General features: G+C 46.8%; 1 protein-coding gene across 1 annotated transcript in view; it reads left to right on the top strand.

Annotated features, from left to right (window-relative positions):
• Nucleotides 1-15,406, top strand: part of MLF2 (myeloid leukemia factor 2) — a 28,821-nt gene extending 13,415 nt beyond the window's left edge. Inside the window, exons 2-9 of the mRNA XM_073552959.1 lie at nt 4,454-4,562; nt 4,646-4,778; nt 4,927-4,962; nt 8,293-8,346; nt 8,460-8,594; nt 8,771-8,930; nt 12,241-12,404; nt 14,568-15,406. Of these exons, the coding sequence (XP_073409060.1) occupies nt 4,510-4,562; nt 4,646-4,778; nt 4,927-4,962; nt 8,293-8,346; nt 8,460-8,594; nt 8,771-8,930; nt 12,241-12,401 (732 nt within the window). The 5' untranslated portion in view covers nt 4,454-4,509 and the 3' untranslated portion in view covers nt 12,402-12,404; nt 14,568-15,406. The remainder of the gene's footprint in view (nt 1-4,453; nt 4,563-4,645; nt 4,779-4,926; nt 4,963-8,292; nt 8,347-8,459; nt 8,595-8,770; nt 8,931-12,240; nt 12,405-14,567) is intronic.
• Nucleotides 15,407-21,523: the final 6,117 nt, after the last annotated feature.

The raw sequence follows: 21,523 nt of genomic DNA, 5'->3' as shown, positions 1-21,523 counted from the left end.
TGTCCAAAATTTATGGCAGTGACACATCTCAAAAAAGTTGGGACAGAGTCAACAAAAGACTGTAGAAGTGATACTAATGCAGCCAGAAGGTCCGTTTTCAACTAAGCCACATGACTGAGAATAAAGAGAGCATGTTAGAGAGGCAGAGTCTCTCAGAAACAAAGATGGTCGGAAGTCTCCAGTCTGTGAATAATAATAATAATAATACATTTTATTTTTATAGCGCCGACATATTCCGCAGCACTTTACATTTCTGAGGGGATTTGTACAGACAATAGACATTACAGCATAACAATAATCACATACAGTAGATTATAACAAATACCAAGAGGAGTGAGGGCCCTGCTCGCAAGCTTACAGTCTATGAGGAAAGAGGTAGACACGAAAGGTGGGTGGTAACAGTTGCCCTGATTGTATGGACCAGCCTTAATGTTAAGTGTGTAACAGTACAGAAACAGAGGGCTAATGGATGCATAAAGCATGTGGGAACATGATGCTGGGAACCTGGTTATGGTAAAACTTTTGGCTCACTTTTGGCTGAATGACTGCGTCTAAAAATTGAAGAATTTCACACCAAAAAAAAAATCTGCAACGTTAAATTGCAAAGTCTTTGAATATCCATCATGTACAGGACATAATATCATGAAAAGATTCAGAGATTCTGGAGAAATCCATGTGCAGAAACAACAAGGCCGACTGTCAATACTGGATGCTTATGCAGTAAACGCAGACGTGTTGTTTAAATCACTGCACGTGCTCTGGAAAACGTCTAGAAATCATTCTCTGTGATCACAGTTCTCAGTGCAATCCACAAATGCAAGTTATAGCTCTATCATGTAAAGAAGAATCCAAATATCAGCACAATCCAGAAACGCTGCCGTGTTCTCGGGGACAAAGCTCATTTATATTGGATGGAGGCAAAATGTAAAACTGTTCTGGGGTCAGAGGAATCAAAATGTCAAATGCTTTATGGCAACAATGGACGCTGTGTCCTGCTGACTTAGGAGGGGGTGCATCATCCGGCTTGTTATCTAGGAGAGGGACTATCCGGCTTGTTATCTAGGAGAGGGACCATCCGGCTTGTTATCTAGGAGAGGGACCATCCGGCTTGTTATCTAGGAGAGGGACCATCCGGCTTGTTATCTAGGAGAGGGACCATCCGGCTTGTTATCTAGGAGAGGGACCATCCGGCTTGTTATCTAGGAGAGGGACCATCCGGCTTGTTATCTAGGAGAGGGACCATCCGGCTTGTTATCTAGGAGCGGGACCATCCGGCTTATCAGTGCACAGTTCTTCATCTCTGATGGTATGAGGGACATTAGTGCCTATAGAAGAGGCAGTGCACACATGAAAAGCCCCATCTTTGCTGATACATATATAGAGATGATAGAACAACATCTTCTCCATCCAGACATTGTCTATTTCAGGGAAGGACTTGTATATTTCAGGAAGACAATGGTAAACCACAGACTGCCTCCTTCACAACATTATGGCGTTGCAGGAGAAGAGTTCAGGGGACTAACCGTCCGCCTGCTGTCCGGCCCTTTCACCAATAGAAAGCATTTGGCGCATTATGAAATGAGCACAGTTCTGGGTCTTTACCAGATTTGGAGCAGCAAGAATCCGACATCAGTCCAATCCCAAAACTCCAGCAGTTGTCTCCTCACTTCTTCGACGTTTGCAGACTGTTAGAATGAGACGAGATGGTGCAAAACAATGGTAACGGCTCGGCTACTAAGTTTTTGAGATGTGTCACTGCCATCCAGGGCTGTGGAGTCGGAGTCGTGGAGTCGGTGCTCATTTTGGTGGAGTCGGAGTTGGAGTCGGTATAAAATGGACCGACTCCGACTCCTAAAATATATAATAAATTGGGTACAGTAGTTCAATGCAGGATGTACTGAATATTTTTTCATAGGAGTTTGGGAAAGTTATGAAATGTCCTATAAATGGCTGTTATATTCCTGATCTAAGGCTACATTCACACACAGTGTTTTTCCTGTGTTTTTTGAGGATACGTTTTTCAGCTGCAAAAGCTGATCATCTTTTTAAAAAACTGCATCACCTGAAAGGTTTTTGAGCTCATAGATAATGTTTTCAATAGCAAAAGCAGATTAGAAATCTGCTCTATCTATCCATTTATCCATATCTGTCTATCCATATCGTATCTGTACCAAAAAGAATGAAAACCGGGTAGTACACCAATATATATTCTGTTCTATCTAAATATCTTGATTATTGGATCATAAAAATGATTAAATGTCTGAGGTTCACATTGTACTACAATAAATTTTTCACTTAAATATAAGCAATATGTGTGGGAGTCGGAGTCTGAGTCGTGGAGTCGGAGTCGGTGTAAGGGAAATTGAGGAGTCGGAGTCGCAAGTTTGGCTTACCGACTCCACAGCCCTGCTGCCATCAGTTTCTAAATTAGTTATTTTTTTCAAATGATATGGAAAAATGTCCAACGTGCACCTTCTGACCTGTGTCCTACGTTCTCTAGTGAATAATATATAGCGATAAGAGATTTACAAATTGTTGCATTCTGGTTTTCTTTTTTTTCTTTTTGCTCAACGTCACAATTTATGGAGAATTGGGGTTGTGTGAATAGAGGAGGAAATCACTGACAGTGTAAGGTGCAAAAGTCTTAGGTGCAGGGGAAAACTGCTGAAGAGTAAGAAACTCACAAATCTACAAATGTTATGTTTATTTTTCTGAATTAACAAAATGAAAAGTGATTGAAGAAAAGAGAAACGTAAATCCCATCAATAGTCGGTGACCGCCCTTTACCTCCATCGCTTCTTCTAGGTCACTCCTGCACAGTCATTTTATAGGATTATAGTCGGGTGTATGAGTAATTATACCCAACAGGTAATTATCGTCATTTCTGTATGTAGGTTGATACAGTCATGAACAGAAACAGCCATGACGGCAGATTATAGGGATTGGTTTCTGCCGAATAGTGAAAGGTCGTGATTCACACCCTGTCACAGTTCCCCTGTGTTCACCGTGAGGGTGTGTGTCCACGTACCGTCTAGACTCCTGCATGTCTCTCTATATAAAAGAGAAGTCTGATAAGATTAGGTTTTTCTTCTAAAGGCCCCGTCACACTAAGCGACTTACCAGCGATCCCGACACCGATATCAAGGTGTCAGGATCGCTGGTAAGTCGCTATGTGATCGCTGGTGAGCTGTCACACAGGCAGCTTCACCAGCGATCAGCACAGCGATGCCGAGCGCCCGGCATCGCTTGCTATCGCTGTAAAAATTAGAATCAAAATAAATATATATTCTCACCTTCCGACGTCGCGTTCAGCCATCCTGCCTCTCTCCACGCTCCGGTCCCAGTGATCCTTTGCACGAATGACCGCAAAACTTTGTTATCCCTCGAGACCGTGACATCTCGCGGTCATTCGTGCAAAAGGATCACTGGGACCAGAGCGTGGAGAGAGGCAGGATGGCTGAACGGGACGTCGGAAGGTGAGAATAACTATGTTTTTTATTTTTTATTATTTTTTACACCTGATCGCGAGACCAGTGACCAAAGAAATGTCCAGAGGTTTCTTCCAGCGATCAGCGATACCGGCAGGGGGGGCCAAAAGTTGTGACTCAGCAGCGATCTCGCTACCGAGATCGCTTAGTGAGACGGGGCCTTTAGACTGGACAATCCTGTTAAAACAATAGCTGTACTCTGCTACAAAGTTGTGGAAGACAGTCGCATGTCAGCGGTCATACACCATGGTGAGACTGTGCACAGCAACAAGACACAAGGTAGTTATACTGCATCGGCAAGGTCTCTTAGGCAGTCACCAAATATTGATGGGATTTACATTTCTTTTTTGTTCGTTCACTTTATTTTTATTATTAAAATAAAATATAATAAAGGGAAGTTGTCACCAGATTCACGCTGCCAAAAATGCAGGCAGCAAAAGTTGCAGCACGGTTGCATGATCGCAGCCATGTATAGTATTCTCTGAAACACTTCAGCTTTTCAGAGAAAATATACTTTGAAGATCTGGCCAAGGACCATAGCCGGAGACGAGACTAGTCCAGCTCTGTCCCTGCGATGCCGCAAGTGATTAACCGATGTCTCTATGTAAAGGTAGCAACACTGGGAAGAGCCGGCCAACGGCAGAGCTGGACTAGTCACATCTCTGACTGTGCTCCCCAGCCATATCTTCAAAGTATATTTTCTCCGCAACGCCGGAAAGTTTCTGAGAGTAATATACTTGGCTGCAGTCTTTCAGCCAGGTACTGAATCTGGCTGCCTGTGATTTGGACAGCCTGAATCTCCTGACAGATTCCCTTTAACACTTCCATTTTTGTAAACTGTTTACGTTGCAGCATTTTTTTCATACCTGCCTAAAACTTTTGCACAGTAATATATGTATAGGAATAGCAGAATGGAGTATGTTGATGAGTTTTTAACTTTTTTTTTTTTTCCTTTTTTTCATCAGTTGCATCTTTAGATTTTCCCAGGAATATTCCGCAGGTAGAAGAGCTGTCAGCTGCCATGTTTCGCTTCATGAGAGACACCGACCCCCAGGATCCCGCCATGTTCTTGATGTGAGTGCTTCCCTCTTTTTTGTTGCATGTTCTGGATGGTCTTCCTCCTACAATCACTCCTCCTATCGCTTCTTCCTCCGCAGGGATCCGTTCGCATTGCACCGTCAGCACATGAGACGCTTGTTTTCCGGGAACTTTGGAATGTCGCCATTTCTGAGTTTGACGGATGGGAGTGTGCCAGCACTCCCTCGCTCCGGCGGACATCGGGACATGCAGGTGATTCCCTGGTACCAGCTGTGCGTTGCCCCGTACCAGCTCTGCACTGCCCTGTACCAGCTCTGGGCTGCCATAGTATATTACATTATGTGAGGCTCACGTGTTCTCTTTCCTTTTCATGTCTCGTGTCGCCCGTTCTACTCGCAAGGCCGGAGCACTGAGCCCATATGGCATGATGGGAATGGTGAGTGTTGTTGATCCACCTCCTCTTGCCTTAATGGAGACCAGCCTTGATGCCAGTTTATGGACCTTAAAGGGGATGTTTTTTCCCTTCTCTCCACACAAAAGGGAATAGAAATTAGTTTTTGCCCTCTCAGACTGGTCCATCCATGTTAAAGTAGATTTTATTTTTACTGGTCCTTTGACGACTGGATGCAGTTGTAGCAAACCTTCAGCTGTGAGAAATATTGGGTAGGCGTGAGAATTGGAGTTTGGGGGGAAAAAAACGTCCTTCACTGACAGTAAGCGGAGATCCTCAAAAAAATATTGACAGTCCTCCCGTTAAGGAAGGCCTGTCACCGGGTCAAAAATGTCCATTATTTTTTTTTTTTAGTTCATTTTATTGAAGTTTATACGACATAAAAAGGTGACGTCATAGAACAAAGGAACAATCAACATTTTTCATTGCCCATTAATGCTGTGTGGCAAAGTTAATCTTGTTCTTAACATACCACGGGTCTAATATCTTACCCAAAACCATAAGACGCCCACATTAGGCACCAAATATCAGATACTTTATCATGAGCGAATCCTCCTCATCATTTGGGGAATAACATGAGTCAAAGGACAATGTCCATTTTTAAATACCATGTTCTTTGGGTTATGAGACACACTTTTTTCCACCAAAATTTGGGGGATACATAGGGTGTGTCTTATCTGAATGTAGTTTACCGGCAGCGGTGGAGCGGGGTCCAAAGTCGCTCCTGCAGAAAGCTGATGGCGGCCGGAGTGGGGCCATGCTGCGCGCCCCAGGCTGATAGGAAGGGGTGTTTGGTGGTGTGGGGGCTCCCAACAACATTTTGTGAAAGCCTGGAGCCCCCGCACTTTCCATGGTTTTCAATGCATAGGACTTCGGGAAAATGGCCGCTGGAAGAGCGCATGCGCATATTGAGATCTCGCGAGCATCGCCCCACTCCTGCCACCACCGCCAGCTTTCTTTAGCAGTGACCCTGCTCCTTTGGAACCTGATCCACTGCCCAGGTAAGCTACCATACAAGCAGACTAGAAGACGCACCACCATTTTATTAAAATATATTTTTCCTATTTTCCGTCCCAAAATTTGGAGTGAGTCTTATAATCCACAATATGCGGTACCACCCTCTCTTAGGAAGCTGCAGTATTTGCCATAGTGACTCAGTGTGAAATCCGCAGGGGTCTTTAATCCATCCATCTCATGGCCATAGCCGTGTGAGCCAAAAAAGCAGGTTTCCTCAGAGTGCGAGGGTAATGAATCCTGGTCTCCTCATCAAGGATTCTTAATACATAAAACTTAGGGCAGAAGGGCACAGGGGGTTGTAAGACCACATCGGGTGTTTAAAATCTGCCTCCTCTTCCCCACACCTATGGCCGTCTACAGTGGTGGATCTACCCATTGTATGTAACCTGCTGGGTGCCAGGTAGCATTGATGGGCTATATACATTTGGACTAGCTTATATGTTTGGGGCTAAAAATCATTTTTGCTATTGGGTTTCATCATAACTTTTGCACAAATTGCCTGCCATAGCATCTGTATCATACTCTCTATTGCTGGCTGTAGAATGAGGTAGCTTAGTATCCGTCAGTGAGCTTGTCCTAAGAAGTTGTACTTCCTTTATCTGTCTATTTTTGAGCTCCTCTCAAATGATTTATGACCACAGACTACATCATTGTTGATTGTGAAGGGAAACGAAGAGACCGTAGAAGCCAATCAGTGAAAAATATCTATATTGTAAAATAATTTTGGTTATATAGCGCCGACATAGTGTGCAGCACTGTACAATTCAGAGGGGACGTGTGCTCACAAGCTTACATCTGTATAGAACTAGGAGAGACACAAAAGTGCTTGGCGTGTACAGTTCAGACATCTGTATAATAAGGGTTAGCGATGACTGCTTCATGCAGCTCTGTCTGTATGTGTAGCTATCCAGGTGTTCAGTGCATGGAGGTGTGGGCACAGATGATAGAAAGGACCAGATTCTGAGAAAAATGTAGAAAGGGAGGACTTAGAACACTCACAAAACTGTGGAAACCGGGACATAATTTGGTTTATCTTAGGTAGTGCAATCCAGAGAACTGGCGCAGCACGAGAGAAGTCCTGAAGACGGGAGCAGGAGGTTCTGATTATGGATGATGTTAGTCTTGGATCATTAGCAGAACAGAGCACTGGTAAGGTAGTACACAAAGATGAGGAGGAGACATTGGGTGGTGCAGCACTGTGGAGGGGATGGTTAGGGAGGTGGAGAAAGATGAGGAAGAGATGTTGAGCACTGTGAAGAGAACTGATAGGGTGGTAGGTGGATGAGGAAGAGATGTAGGGCAGCTCAGCACTGTGGAGAGGACTCTTAGGGTAGTAGACAGAGATAAGTAGGAAATGTTGTGCCGTGCAGAACTGTAGAGGACAGGTAGAGATGAGCTGTAGGGCGGTGCAGCACATTTGTGAGGATGGGTAGACTGGTAGACAGAGAGGAGATGTAGGGCGATGCAGAACTGTTCAGAGGACAGGTAGGATGGTAGGCAAAGAGGAGGAGGAGATGTATGGAGCTGCAGGACTTTCGAGAGTTTTGTGGGTAATAAGATTATATTGGATTCTGTAGCGGATGGGTAACCAATGTAGTGACTGGCACAGCGTGGAGGCATCGGAGTAGCTACTGGCTAGAAATACGATTGAGACTGCTGAATTCAGGATTGGAGAAGGGAGAGTTGAGTTAAAGGGGAAGAAAGACCAGTAGAGTTGCAGTAGTCCAGATGAGAATAAAAATGAGTGACAATAAGAGTTTTTGCCGTTTCACAGATGAGAAGAGTGGATTCTGGAGATGGCTTTTGAGGTGTAAGTGACATGAGTCATGGGAGTGATCGGATATAGGGAGTAAAGGAGAGATCTCTGAAATATAAACATAACACATCAAGCTATCAGATGTTGTGAATTTTGAATGAAACCCAATTGCAAAAGTGTCATCGGCTGCAATAATGAAGTCCGCATCCCACAGTCCCGTTTTCAGGGCACCGATGTGCCGCCGCCGGCCTTTCTATAGCCTGTAGATGCTGCCATCACTATGGATGGTATCGGAGATACAGCAGGACGTTGGCTGTGTAAAACCTCTGCCACCTACAAGTAACGGTGAAGAACAACTCCTGTACACTCAGCATCACATACTGTTACATCGCTGGAAAGTGTTAAAGGGGTTGTCCAGTTTTGCCCCTGATCATGGGTGGTCTCCCGCATCCACAAGACCCAATAGCTGCCAAATTTTTTTTGTGGGGGTTTTGAGTGATCCCCAGTGACTGATCCACTGTATTGTGCGCTTCTCTGTTCAGGGCGGTGGATTCATCGACATGTTCTCCATGATGAATGACCTCATGGGTGGTATGGTGAGTATACATATACTGTATATATGTGTCTGTAATGTTCACCATGTGATATTTCAGCCTTACACCCCTCCCGTTACTCCTGTATCTAACTTCAATTTTCTTTCCTTCCTTAGGAGCAAATGACAAACCCATCAAACTGTCAGACCTTCTCGTCTTCCACAGTCATCTCCTACTCCAATATGGGGGGAGTAAACGGAACCCCCAATGTATATCAGGAGACATCGCAGACACGCACTGCACCTGGAGGGGTGAGCAGGATTTTATTTATTGATCTCGTGTCTGTTGATCGATGTCATCATCTCGTATTGATCTTGTATCTGTCGATCAAATGATCTATCCATGTCTTCGATGTCTTTCACTGGGGGCACACAGGGCACATGGACCATGCTTGTCAGATATTCACAGACTTCTTCTTTTTCTCTAGATCCGTGAGACGCGGCGCACCATGCGGGATTCAGACAGCGGAATGGAACAGATGAGCATCGGACATCACATTGGAGAACGATCGCACATCATGCAACGCTCACACAACCGCCGCACGGGAGACCGAGAGGAGAGACAAGAGTTCATCAACATGGACGAGCGTGAGCAGAGAAGACTTTATTATATAGCCCTACCCAAAGCGCATCAGGCATCAGAGCTCACAATGCAAACTTCGTATATTATTACATAGATCTTAGACCTGACGACACTGATGTACTCACTGTGAAGCATGTTATCAGTCCAGCGAATAAGTGAGCGTTAATGAATCCAAATTTATTCAGTCTCCGCCCGGCCTGACTGACGCCTCTTCAGTCTCCGCCCGCCCCGGCCTGACTGACGCCTCTTCAGTCTCCGCCCGCCCCGGCCTGACTGACGCCTCTTCAGTCTCCGCCCGCCCCGGCCTGACTGACGCCTCTTCAGTCTCCGCCCGCCCCGGCCTGACTGACGCCTCTTCAGTCTCCGCCCGCCCCGGCCTGACTGACGCCTCTTCAGTCTCCGCCCGCCCCGGCCTGACTGACGCCTCTTCAGTCTCCGCCCGCCCCGGCCTGACTGACGCCTTCAGCTTGTACTGTGCAGTTTGCAATTTCAGTAGCAGCTAGAAGAGGGGACACTGAAGAGTTGTCATTCATGCTAGGTGGGCGGAGATGCAGCAGGCAGGAGACACACTGACGTACTTACCAACATTTCTTTCAGATGAATAAAAACATTTAGTTCCCGATAACCAACCCCATTCTGGAAGGCCCCCCCTAGGACCCTCACTTTTTGGCTGAGTTTTACATAAACCGCGCTTTCTATTTGTGACCGCTCAGATTTGTCGGATTGCAACTGATAATTCGGGACGCTTGTGAGGTATTCTGTGAGGAGCTCTCAATGAGGTTAGCTGGACGAAGATTGAGATTGGCTTTATAATCTTGTTTAAAAGTCCATTCTAATCTGGATTTTCTCAGTAAGTACACCAGCCTTTTCAGGTCCGAGAAATCTAATAATGCAGCCTTTACTGTTAAATCTGGTGACTAATCCATCTTAATGGCCTTTTCTCTTTATTTTCTTCCCACACTGCTGGGGTTTATGCAGCTGTTGATTTCCCTTCCTATATACATATGCGTGTCCTGTATATATACATAAGCACGCCTCCTATATACCGGCTGTGGATGCAATTTCTGTGGGTGGCCGGTTGGAAAATGCACAAAGCAGAGTGAACGCTGTATTCTGTGCTCTCTATTCTGCAGCTGCATATACCGTTTGCTGAGAGTTGTAGTTCTTCAACAGCCGGAGCATAATACAGACTTGCCTGCTCTATCCATTTACTTCACCTGGTGTTTTCGTGGCCTCCATAGTCTGTCGGTACCAGATTGGTGGGAGTCTTAAGGCCCCGTCTCACTAAGTAATCTCGGTAGCGAGATCGCTGCTGAGTCACAACTTTTGTGACGTAACAGCGATCTCACCAGCGAGATCGCTGTGTGTGACAGCGATCAGCGAGCGGCCCCCCTGCCCGTATCGCTGATCGCTGCAAGAAACCTCTGGACATTTCTTTGGTCGCTGGTCTCCCGCTGGCCAGCACGCATCGCTGTGTGTGACAGCGGGAGACCAGCGATCAGGTGTAAAAAATAATAAAAAATATAGTTATTCTCACCTTCCGACGTCGCGTTCAGCCATCCCGCCTCTCTCCACGCTCCGGTCCCAGTGATCCTTTGCACGAATGACCGCGAGACTTTGTTATCCCGCGAGACCGTGACATCTCGCGGTCATTCATGCAAAGGATCACTAGGACCGGAGCGTGGAGAGAGGCGGGATGACTGAACGCGACGTCGGATGGTGAGAATAACTATATTTTTTATTTTGATTCTATTTTTTACAGGATGGCCAGCGATGCCGGGCGCTCGGCATCGCTGTGCTGATCGCTGGTGAAGCTGTCTGTGTGACAGCTCACCAGCGATCACATAGCGACTTACTAGCGATCCTGACACCTTGATATTGGTGTTGGGATCGCTGGCAAGTCGCTTAGTGAGACGGGGCCTTTACTCTTGGCTCCCCCCTATGCCGAACTGGTGGTTGAATGGGCTGCTGTCCTCCATTCACATGAATAGCACTAAGGGCTACGAAACGTATGCAGCTGCGCCAGCTGGTCACAGTTCTCGCTGGAGCACAGCGCCCCCCACAGTCAGCACAGACTTCTAACACTGTCCCCCTAGCCATCTGATATTGATAACCCATTCTCAAGGGTAACAGAAGAAAATACACCATACAATTTATTGTGAAATTTCTCCTTAGTGCACCGCTACTCCATATGTGGGGGAAAACTACTCTTTGGGTGCACGGCAGGGCTCAGATGGGAAGGAGCGTCAGTTGAATTCCGGCGTACAGTTTTGCCTGGAACAGATTGTGGATTCCCCTGACATGCCAAAACAGCAGTGACCCCATTTTAATATTTTTACAATTGTATTAAACTTTTTTTCTAACATCGTCAAGTTTCCCTGCTCTGATCTAATACTCTGCAATACTTTTGCATTTCAGTGCAGTAGCTCAGTGCTTCGCCGACGTGGAGCAGGAGTGAAGTATCTGGGTGACCCCGCTGCCATCTTTTGGCCCGGTGTCACCATAGAGCTTATCGGTACAACGTTCTCGCGTTGTGCTGAGCGGAGCAGAGAGCGAGCTGCCTCATTCTGCTCTACCGATCAATGTCACTATTGACAGGAGCGTCAGAAAAGGGCTAAGCGCCCGTGATAGGTGCTAGCGCCGTTCGTGGGCGCTCCCCCAGGTTGTCACGTCTTACCGTATATATTGCTGACACCCGCTTCCGATTGCTCTGGAGTGAGCCCATGCGATCGTCACTCTGTACCATGTACGGAGGTTTGCAGGAACGAACCTCCCGTGAAGGGCTCTTTTTTTTTTTTTTTTTTTTCTCCAAGGAGGGGGGTCATAAAAATATAAAGGAGAACAAGTCATTTGTCAGCAAAGCAATACTGGAAATCCAGGTTCCATGAGAGATCAGTAAACATGCTCCCCCCCATGTTCTGCAGTTATCACCCCTGACACTGTTGGGAGACTATTACCACCCCATGATCTGCGCCCCCCCATGATCTGCGCCCCCTCCCTGCAGCAGGGTGGAACTTGCTTACTGCCTGTGACTTTCGTGCTGCTGCGCTGTGCACCGTCTGCCGCCTTTCCTGTGCTTTACTCCTGCGTTTCTGGCTTGCAGTCCCTCTGTGCAATGCCTGTGCTGGGATAACTACTCCTGCAGACAATCATCGGCAGAGGGGCTGATGATGGATCATGCAAACTGTCCTCTACAATGTACAGACGACCCAGTAGGGAAACAGAAGAGGCTGCAGAGTCCAGGCTGCTTTGCCTAGTTATGCCACCATTTGTCATATTTCCTCTATAACTTTTTATCTTTCTCCCCCGTAACAGTTGAGGCTGCGGAGTTCGATGACGAATGGCAGAGAGGGACGTCCCGCTATAGGAACCAGAGGGGGCTGGCATACAGAAGGAGAGGCGGCCCAGAGGAGCAGCTCGCCATCCAAGGACCTGAAGACAGCACAATTAGGCCGTCTCGCAGATACGACTGGTGATAGGTGAGCGCACGTCACCTTCACTCACCGCCTGCTGTAATGGCGCTTGGTGAGAACCCAGCTGATTAAACAGACAATCTGCTGTAAGAAGAACCGGTGTGGTTATGGACCAGAGCACTTAAAGGGATTGTGTTCATTAGAAAAAACATGGCTGCCTCCTTCCAAAAGAAAAAGAATAAATGCTCCACAACTGTCTAGAGGTCATATGTGGTATTGCGGATGAGCCTCATTCACCTATAACAAAGCTGGGCTGCAATTCCAGATATGACCTGTGGGTGGGGTGGCGCTGCTTTTGGGAGGAGGCAGCCATTTTATTAGTTTTTTGTTGTTTTTTTTTTTTTTTTTTTTTTTTTTACAACTCCCTTCAACCTCGTAATCGAGACCCCCACAGATTTGTAGAATAAGGAGTTATTGCCCCTGTTTAAGCCTAGCAGCCCATTTGGCTTTTCTCTGGTGCAGAGTCAATCCAGATTCAGATAAAACCCCATTCACATGGATTGGACAGCAGCATGATGTTAGAAAAAATGTGCCAGGTGCAGATCCAGAAGCCAAATATTACTGGCGTGCCCCCGCCATGTGCCAGCCATGGACATGGTTGTAATACGCCGTCAGATAAGACTCGGCAGCTTTACATTGCAGCGCCTCGTACTCACCAGCAGGTGGCGCTCGGTGTGTTGGGATTTTTTTATTTTAGGTTTGGTGTAATCAGGAAATCTTCCCGCTGAGCCGTAACGTCGCAGGTCTGCCGGGTGCTTCTGATGGAAATTTCTAAATTATGACTTAAGACTTCATAATTTACATTATCTGCCGCATCCAAACCTTGGTGCTTCCCACGAGGGTGGAGGAGAGCGGCCCCTAAAATGACCGCTGCCCCCCTCCACCGTATGCATGAGATGGGTGCTTACTCACCCCACCGCATTGGTTTGTCAGCTAATTTCTAGGTCCGTTGTGCCCTCCATGTTTTATGCATGCCATTCTTTTAGCTCACCGGTTCTGGCAGCGCCCAGGAGACTTCACTGTAAGCAGTTCACTGAATTTTTAAAGTCCAGAGTGGTGCAGTGCACGCCGAGAGGAGCTGCCTAATCCCGTCAGACATCCCTGGGGTGTACGGAGCCGTCCCGTCCTCCTCGTATAACTGCACACTTCACATCGTATCTCACTCCAGTCACACCGAGAGCTGCACCCAGCATTCTGCTGACGGACAGCACAGCGGCTATTATGTGGTTGGATCCCTTTCGGGCCTGGATCCTGCCAGGACTGGTAAAGCCATGTTCTCACATAGCATTAACGCTGCATTTTTTTCCAAGCAAAGTGGATGTGATTTCATGAAAACTCTGGGCCACTGTGTGTCTAAAGACGCTGCTAAATCGGGCATTTTTTTTTTTCTTTGCTATTTTTCTCTATAGGCTTTTATTGGCAACCTGATATAAAATGTATGTAAAAAACTAGTTTCAGTACAGAATCAAATCTTTTGTGTACTAAAATATGCAAAAAAGAATACTGCATGCAATGCATAAAAAAACCCTGCAAGAATCAAAGATTATTGTGTATTTTGGCGCGGACACCTGCAGAGGAAAAAAAAATGCAACGGTGTGAACACAGCCGTAAGATGCAGAAGTGTGTAGACACATGTACGGCCTCGTGATCGAATACATGGTGACGGCTGCTTGTTCACACTGGTACCTCAATGAGGTCACATCGGTGATCGTCAACCTGCTGAAACTACAACTCCCATCGTGCTCTGTGACTCCAGGAGCAATGGGGTAGGAATCGCGCAGGAGCTTTTTTCCGTGTTATCGCCTCTCTCATCTGTGCTTCCGAGTGAATGGGACAAGCCCCCCATAACGAGGTCACATCAGTGATCGGCCACAAGCCGTACACAAGCTTTTGTGACACTATAACTCCCAGCATTCCCTAGTAGCAGTTGCTGGTGGTCAAGGAATGCTGGGAGTTGTAGTTTAGCTCGTGTATAGCGGGTTGCTGAGATTGGATGATTTGAGCCATGTCCATACTTGTTGCTATTGGTGAACGCCTGTAATGCTTTGTTTCACCTGTGGTGGCGCTGCAGGGAAATGAAACACTCGCTCCCGGGTTTCTAGGCTGGCAAGTGCGTCCCCCTCATCGGATCAGTGCGCCCCCCCTCATCCGCTTCTTCTCTCGTTGCAGGGAACGTCTGCACGGATAAGACAAGATTCCGAATATTCCCAAAGGGACCACTCCCTCCGCTCACCGCTGCATCATCTCCTGATACCTCTGTCCAGTCCCCCACTCGCTCCCCAATCTTTAATTTCCCCCCCTCACGTCTGCACTTTTTTTTTTGTTTTTCTCCCCTCCTCTGGAAAGTTCATAATATGGTTCCACACTAATGGGAGCTTCAATCGGGAGACGGCGATGACTGCTGTCGGAGGGCTACGCGGGGGTAGATGGAGTCTCGTTACATGGGGGTGAAGTAGAGGGATTTGGGGCCTGTGAAGGGGGAGGGGTGGACTTCATATTTAAGTTCTGTAGATGTAGACTTTTCAGTATAGACCATTGTCCTGCAAGCCACCGGCTCTTTAACAACGGTGGCGCTACTGCTCCCATGTATGCTGGGAGTTGTAGTCTCGCTGCCACCAGAGAGAACGGCTTGCATGTCGCTGATGTAGACACTTGCGAGTTCTGCGATGGTGGTAGAAGAGATGGGAGTGCAGGACGGACATGATTTTTACATTTGGGTGGGGTTGGGGGGCCAGGTACTCTCCGGCTTTTACAACATGAAGGGGCGGCCATCTTGTATTATTATTATTCTTGTGGGTTTGTCGGTGGATTCACATTCCTCTACAGCGGAGCATGACGACGCTCTGCAGAGATACTGATCCTGGGTGGGTGCAATGAAGGCCAATTCGCTCTGCCTGATGGGGGTTGTAGTATAACTTTTTTTTTTTTTTTTTTTTTTTTTTTTTTTTTCGTTTCACAATGTTTAATAATTGTACAACTGTATTAATAAAAGGAGAACGTGTTCTGTTCCTTCATCTGTTTCTTCACCGCCATGACGAGGAATCGCGCCGCCCAGGGGCTGCCGGATCACGACCCTAAAGGATACAACATTGGGTGGGAAAGTAACGGGTAGAGGGAAGGTTTAAAGGGAGCATGGCTGCCCGGATCCTCCGTGTCTGTCAGGTGCCCCCTCCTGTTACTAGAGTGAGGAGGTCCTGCTCCTGCTATGCCCAGTCAGGGTAAAGCAGGAAGATGCATAGAACCCATGGAAAGTGGTGCAGCTGAGAACGGCTGAAGAAAGAGGTGACTGCGCCACATTATTTTTCTTTTTTCAAGCTGGTGAAAAGAAAAATGATCGCTGCCCGTGGCAAACAAGCACCGCACAATTGTCAAGTTAGAGCTCATGTCCCATAACAGGAGCTTGTCTCCATGTTATCAGCAATCACCGCCCATTATTGACATCAGCCACTAGTGAGAAGAAAGGGAAACGAGAGCTTTTCTCCATGTTATCAACTTTCTTCCCAATAATGGCCTCCAGTGTAGCACCAGTGATGGAGGATACAGGAACTTTTCTCCATGGTATCGTCTCTTACCAAACACAGCCTTCATTAGAGGATATGGGAACTTTTCTCCATGACATCACCGCTTACCCATCATAGCCTTCCTTGGCGGATGCGGGAACTTTTCTCCATGATATTGCCTCTTACCAATCACAGCCTTCATTGGAGGTTGCGGGAATTTTTCTTCATGATATCACCGGTTACCAATCACAGCCTAATACTGTCATCAGCCCCTGGTATAGCACCAGTGACGAAGGCGGATACAGGAACTTTTCTCCATGTTATCAGCTCTTACCAATCACAGCCACTGTCAACAATTCACTGGGCTGTTTCAGATGTTAGTGATAATCGGTCTATGGCAGATTGCAATGCAAGGGCTGTCCACACATCTCCTGACCCGAGCGTGATGGCTTCATATACCTCACGCTGGGTCGGAGATGTGCGGCCAGCCTGGGCATTGCAATCCGACAGCAGACCGATTACTAGGCTGTTTCAGATGTCCGTGATAAACTGTTGACAGTGGCTGTGAATGGTAAGAGGTGATAAGATGGATGGAGAAAAGTTCCTGTATCTGTATTGCTCTACAGAGGGCTGATTACAGTAACTGCGATTTGACTAAATTTAACTGTAATGAACCCACCTGTACAGCACCACTGACATGAAGGAGAGTACAGGAACCTTTCTATGTCTTATCACCTCTTTTACCAATCACAGACCTAGGCATCAACTCACAATAAGTCACCGTTAGTCAAATCATAGTTACTGTCATCAGCCCCCCCATACACACCAGTGCCTTGAAGAAGGTTACAGGAACCTTTCTCCATGTTATCCCCTCTATACCAATCACAGCCTTTATTGGAGGATGCGGGAACTCTTCTCCATGATATCACTCTTACAAATCACAGCGTTCCTTGGAGGTCCAGGAACTATTTTTCTATATATCACCTCTTACCAATTACAGCGGTCCTTGAAGGCCCAGGAACTTTTCTCCATATTATCACCTGTTGCCAATCACAGTCTTCATTGGAGAACCGAGGAACTTTTCTCCATGATATCACCCCCCTACCAATCACAGTCTATTACTATCACCACCCCCATACAGTAACTTTTCTTTATCACCTCTCGCACTTTTCAGAAAGGATATGTGCTGTTTGATGTCACATAAAAGGGATCCTTTTTTCCACGAAATTGTGAATAGTTGCATATATAATCAGTCCCTGACACCATCGTATTACTGTTCCCGACGTCTGGCTCATAATTTTTTTTGTTTTTTCTCTTCTACATCCACAAATCATCACATATTCACCAGAAGTGTCACGTATGACCTCTACCTTTATATTTCGGAGGTGCTTGGCTCAGCCCTTCGGCCTCAAACACTAATTTCTATGCATTTTGGACAAAATATCTTACATTAATGCAAAGATTGCTTGTGAATATAACCGGTCTGCGGTCTCCTTATATTACACTGCTAGTGGGGGTTATAATATGATTTTTTTTTTTTTTTTCTTTTTCACATCAAGTGTCAAAATAATTCCAATAGCAAAAAAGGGTTATAAACAGCCATCTAAACCTCCTGTATGTGATTCTTGCACCTTGGGGTTGTAAATCTTATCCTAGTCCTGGTGCTTTAGGACTTTCCCAGTATTCGGACCCCCTCCTATAAATTTCCATGCTGGCAAGATTTGCACGTTTTAGCTCCCAGATTTGAGAGGGGGGGGGGGGGAAAAAGCAAAAACCGTGAGAAGTTCTTATTAAAAATGCAATAGAACAACAGAAACTGTTCCATCCATCTAATTGTCAGAGGCGAGGAGCCGCTCACCGTCCCTGAAGAATAATAACCAGAGCGAGCGGCGGGAAGTGTTATGATTGTGAACAGGATTGACCTTTTCATTATTTTCCCTCCGAGTCGTTTTTATACTCGTCCCGTTTTATTTTTTTCTTAATTGATGGCTTTAAGAGCTTGCAATCTATACTGTACCACTATAGGGGGTGGTTCCTTCCCCCTTTATTTAGAAGCCACTGACTCTTATTGGGGGGGGGGGGGGGGGCTGCATCCTGAACCAGTTAGGCCACAATATGGCTGACACGTCATGGAGCACAGATCCAAAACCTTGCATGCACCAATTTTCCATGCAGCTCCGGTATCCTGTGCAAAAGTCCAAAAGAGCTGAGCTGCATGGAAGAGAAATAACAGCTGCCTGGGCTTCTGACAATCACTGACTCCAGTAGACAATGCCGTTAAGGATCTGTTCACATCCTATTTTTCGCAAACATGCATGAAACTAAACTAAATACTTCTCACAGCTGAGGGTTTGTTTTTATTGTATCCAGTGTAGTAATCTCATATCCTTAGTTTGTTACAATGTATCAGTGCAGGTAACATGTACAAGCTGAGGGTTTGGACAGAATTGAGCCAGACTGAAAGCAATTGCAGCAAACCCTCAGCTGTGGGCAGTATTTGGACAGGATCGGATTTTTTTTTTTTTATTAAGATTTCGATTCACCGACCGCTTGCAGAGATTTTGGCACCGGTGAGAAATTGAGACGTAAAGTCTATTGGAGGCGTCAGAACCTCATTATACGCTGTAATTAGCGCTTCCCCAGGTTCTGCGCTCTCATCGGAGCAGACGGAGACGACCTGCGGTTCCTCCATTGTTGCTGTCGCGATGGGATCGGCTCTGCACAGTTTAGAGGAGACGTAGACATTCGCGCCTCACCTGCTGCAGCAGCTGGAGAGCCGTCTGCAGAACGAAGCGTCTTACCTCTTATCTCCACCTAACAGAACGCGGGCCGCGGCTCCCCAGAGAGCGAGACAGCCCGGTCGCCATGCTTTGAAGCGAGCCACCTCCGATGCTGCACGGATTTACATTGATCGGCGAGCGTTAACCCTTTCCTTCATACGAAACAATCACTACATCTAAGTAAATTATAAAAATCCTGTGCCAGGAACAGGAGCGCGCCCCGTGTGCTTCACATCCTGACGTGTAGACTCGTACTACCGCTTTAAAAACACCCCATTCATTAATCCCCATCAGATGTAATAAATCCTTGAGTCGCTTTTTTGCTAAGTTAATAAAACTTAGAAAAGGGAAGAAGAATTTTTATCCCGGCCGTCCCAAATAGACAAACATTGGCAGAATCGGGAAGCGGTCCCAGGAGGTCAGTGGTGAGTGCCACAATGGTGGAGCAGAGGGCCAGCAGCCCATCCCAGGGTCGGCAGAGGAGGAGCAATGACATCACTGGGGGGCGCATGCTGCGTTCAGACTAACGCAGGAAGGAGCAGCATCGGCCGCCCCATTTATTGGGAAGGACGGAGCCACATTGTTGTTGGTTTTTTTTATGTCCATTCTGGATCTGGGGGTCTCGTATTTTAAGTGGGGCACCAAAATGTTTTATGGCTGCTATGGAGGCCTCATACAGTATGTGGGGATCTGTGAGGGTGTTATGTATGAAGGGTACCGTGCGAGCCTCCTATTGTAGGTGGGGCACCAAAATGTGAGGGGGCACTATGGAGGCATCGTAATGTATGAGGGCTTCAGAAGGCATGTGGGGAGGTGTGGGAGCATTATAATGTATGTGGGGTACTATGAATGTCTGATTATGTCGGGGGGACGCTATGAGGTGCCGGACAAAACAAAAATTATTTTTCTCTCCTTCTCTCTCTCCTTCTCTCTCTCCTTCTCTCTCTCCTTCTCTCTCTCCTTCTCTCTCTCCTTCTCTCTCTCCTTCTCTCTCTCTCTCTCTCTCTCTCTCCTTCACTCTCTCCCGGCCAGCATTTCCTTTAAATTTCCGCATTTTCAGGATCCGTCTAAAAACGGATCCTGTGCCATCCGTTCACATCAGTTAACAACGGATCCGCTTGTATGACTTTTTGGCGGATTTGAACTGATGCAAAAAAAACTGAAGTGTGAAAGAGGCCTTATAGAAAAGTCAGGACGTCGCAGATTTTCATGTATGAGTCTGCGGAGCAATCGAGTGCCCATATTGAGCCCTATCCTTTATGCAGTCCAGGGATCAAAGAGGGAGGGACCTCTGCCCCATAGTGAGCGGGTGGTTTTAATGTTGTGTCTGGCGACCAATGGAAGCCATACTACTCCGGTTCGTATTTTGCCGTCAGACCTCTCCACCCAGGGGAGCAGTAATGTTGATATTCTTGTCCCGCAGTCTTCCCAGAACAGATATTACTGCTGCAGCATCAGGTGGTTTTTATTTTCGGTGGTCGCGGTGTTTTTTTTCTTTAGATGTAATATGAGCCGCACAATTTTAGAGGCCCAGATAATTTGTAATCTAAAAATAATAGAGTGGTTGTTGGTGGCGCGGCGGCTGGAGGGCAGGCGGCTAATGAACGTGACAGGCTGGAAGCCTCCGCTTCTCTCTTGTCGGCTTTTGATCAGTGAAATAATGGCTCGTTTACCGCGCTGGAGCTCTCCGAGCTTCTCCTCGTCTTCTGCTGTGACAATCTGTTCTCTCTCGCCGCTTCTTCTTTTCCAAACTAACCAACTGTGTCATGGGTCTAATGTGCCCTCCGCGCTGCAATATTGATTCCCGTGTGTTCGCACATCCGCGCCGGCAGATGTGGCCATTGCTGGGGGGGGGCACATATATCTTTCCTGCTCATGAAGCTGGGGCTGAGCCAGGAGAGAAGCGCTGGATTCGCAGCTTCAGGGGGCAGCTGTGAGACCCTGCAAATTAAAGAACATCTTCAGTATAAATATGTGTATATGCAATGGTAGTTTATAAACGTGGAGCTTAAAATGGCGGGGGCTGTTTCCACCAAAGATAAGCCTAGACCGCTGTGTGGGCGCTCGGAGGACGGTCTGTTCCGACTGTGTGTTGTCAGGTTCAACAACGCTTGGGAACGAGATGATGTTCTTCGTGCAGGGTTTGGAGATGCTGTGAGTGTAGAGATTCCCGTCCAAGGTGGTAACGATAGCCATGGGAGCCCTGATGTGCAGAGAGCCCACCATGGGTGTCCTGGGCCTTCCTCTTACCTCGTACTTACCAGCTTTTTAAATCCAAAAGGTTACAACTTTTGTAAGCCAGGAACCTAAAAGACAGTGGTGCAGCGCCAATGGTGGCAGGCCATGGAGATGGCTATGGGTCGGTGTGACGGGTTTACTGTGACAAAGGAGCCATAAGCCCGCAGCGTCTGATTTCTCCTACTCCTGCACTGATTAGAAGGACTTCGCCTTCATGTTAAACAGTGTAACTTTCTTTTAGCAGTGCAGGGGTTAATCTGCTCAGTTGAAGCTTTCCTGCATTAAGGCTCAGCTGTTCACTGTAAGCCACTCCAATCTTCTATATATTCTGGTGCCTGGCTAGCACTCATTGTCAGAGTAGCTTCTCCTGTATGGCTGGAGGTTGTTGGTGGTTGTTATTGGAGAAGGCGTTTGGTGGATTTAAATGTGACTGTTGCTGGGTTTTGAGTGTGTGGATAATTCCTTCTCCTACTTTGCTTTAACCCCATCCTCCACTCACTGATACATTTCTCTGTCTGTGTGAGTATAATTTTCAGTACCCCTGTTCGTATTACCGTGTGAGCCTGGTTGGTGTATTACGGTACATTACTACTCCCCTCATCCCTGG

The sequence above is a fragment of the Dendrobates tinctorius genome, unplaced genomic scaffold (genome assembly GCF_039654945.1).
Source record: "Dendrobates tinctorius isolate UK_male_01 unplaced genomic scaffold, ASM3965494v1 ptg000196l, whole genome shotgun sequence".
Classification (NCBI taxonomy): Eukaryota; Metazoa; Chordata; class Amphibia; order Anura; family Dendrobatidae; genus Dendrobates; species Dendrobates tinctorius.
This window is presented reverse-complemented; position numbering and strand designations above follow the sequence as displayed.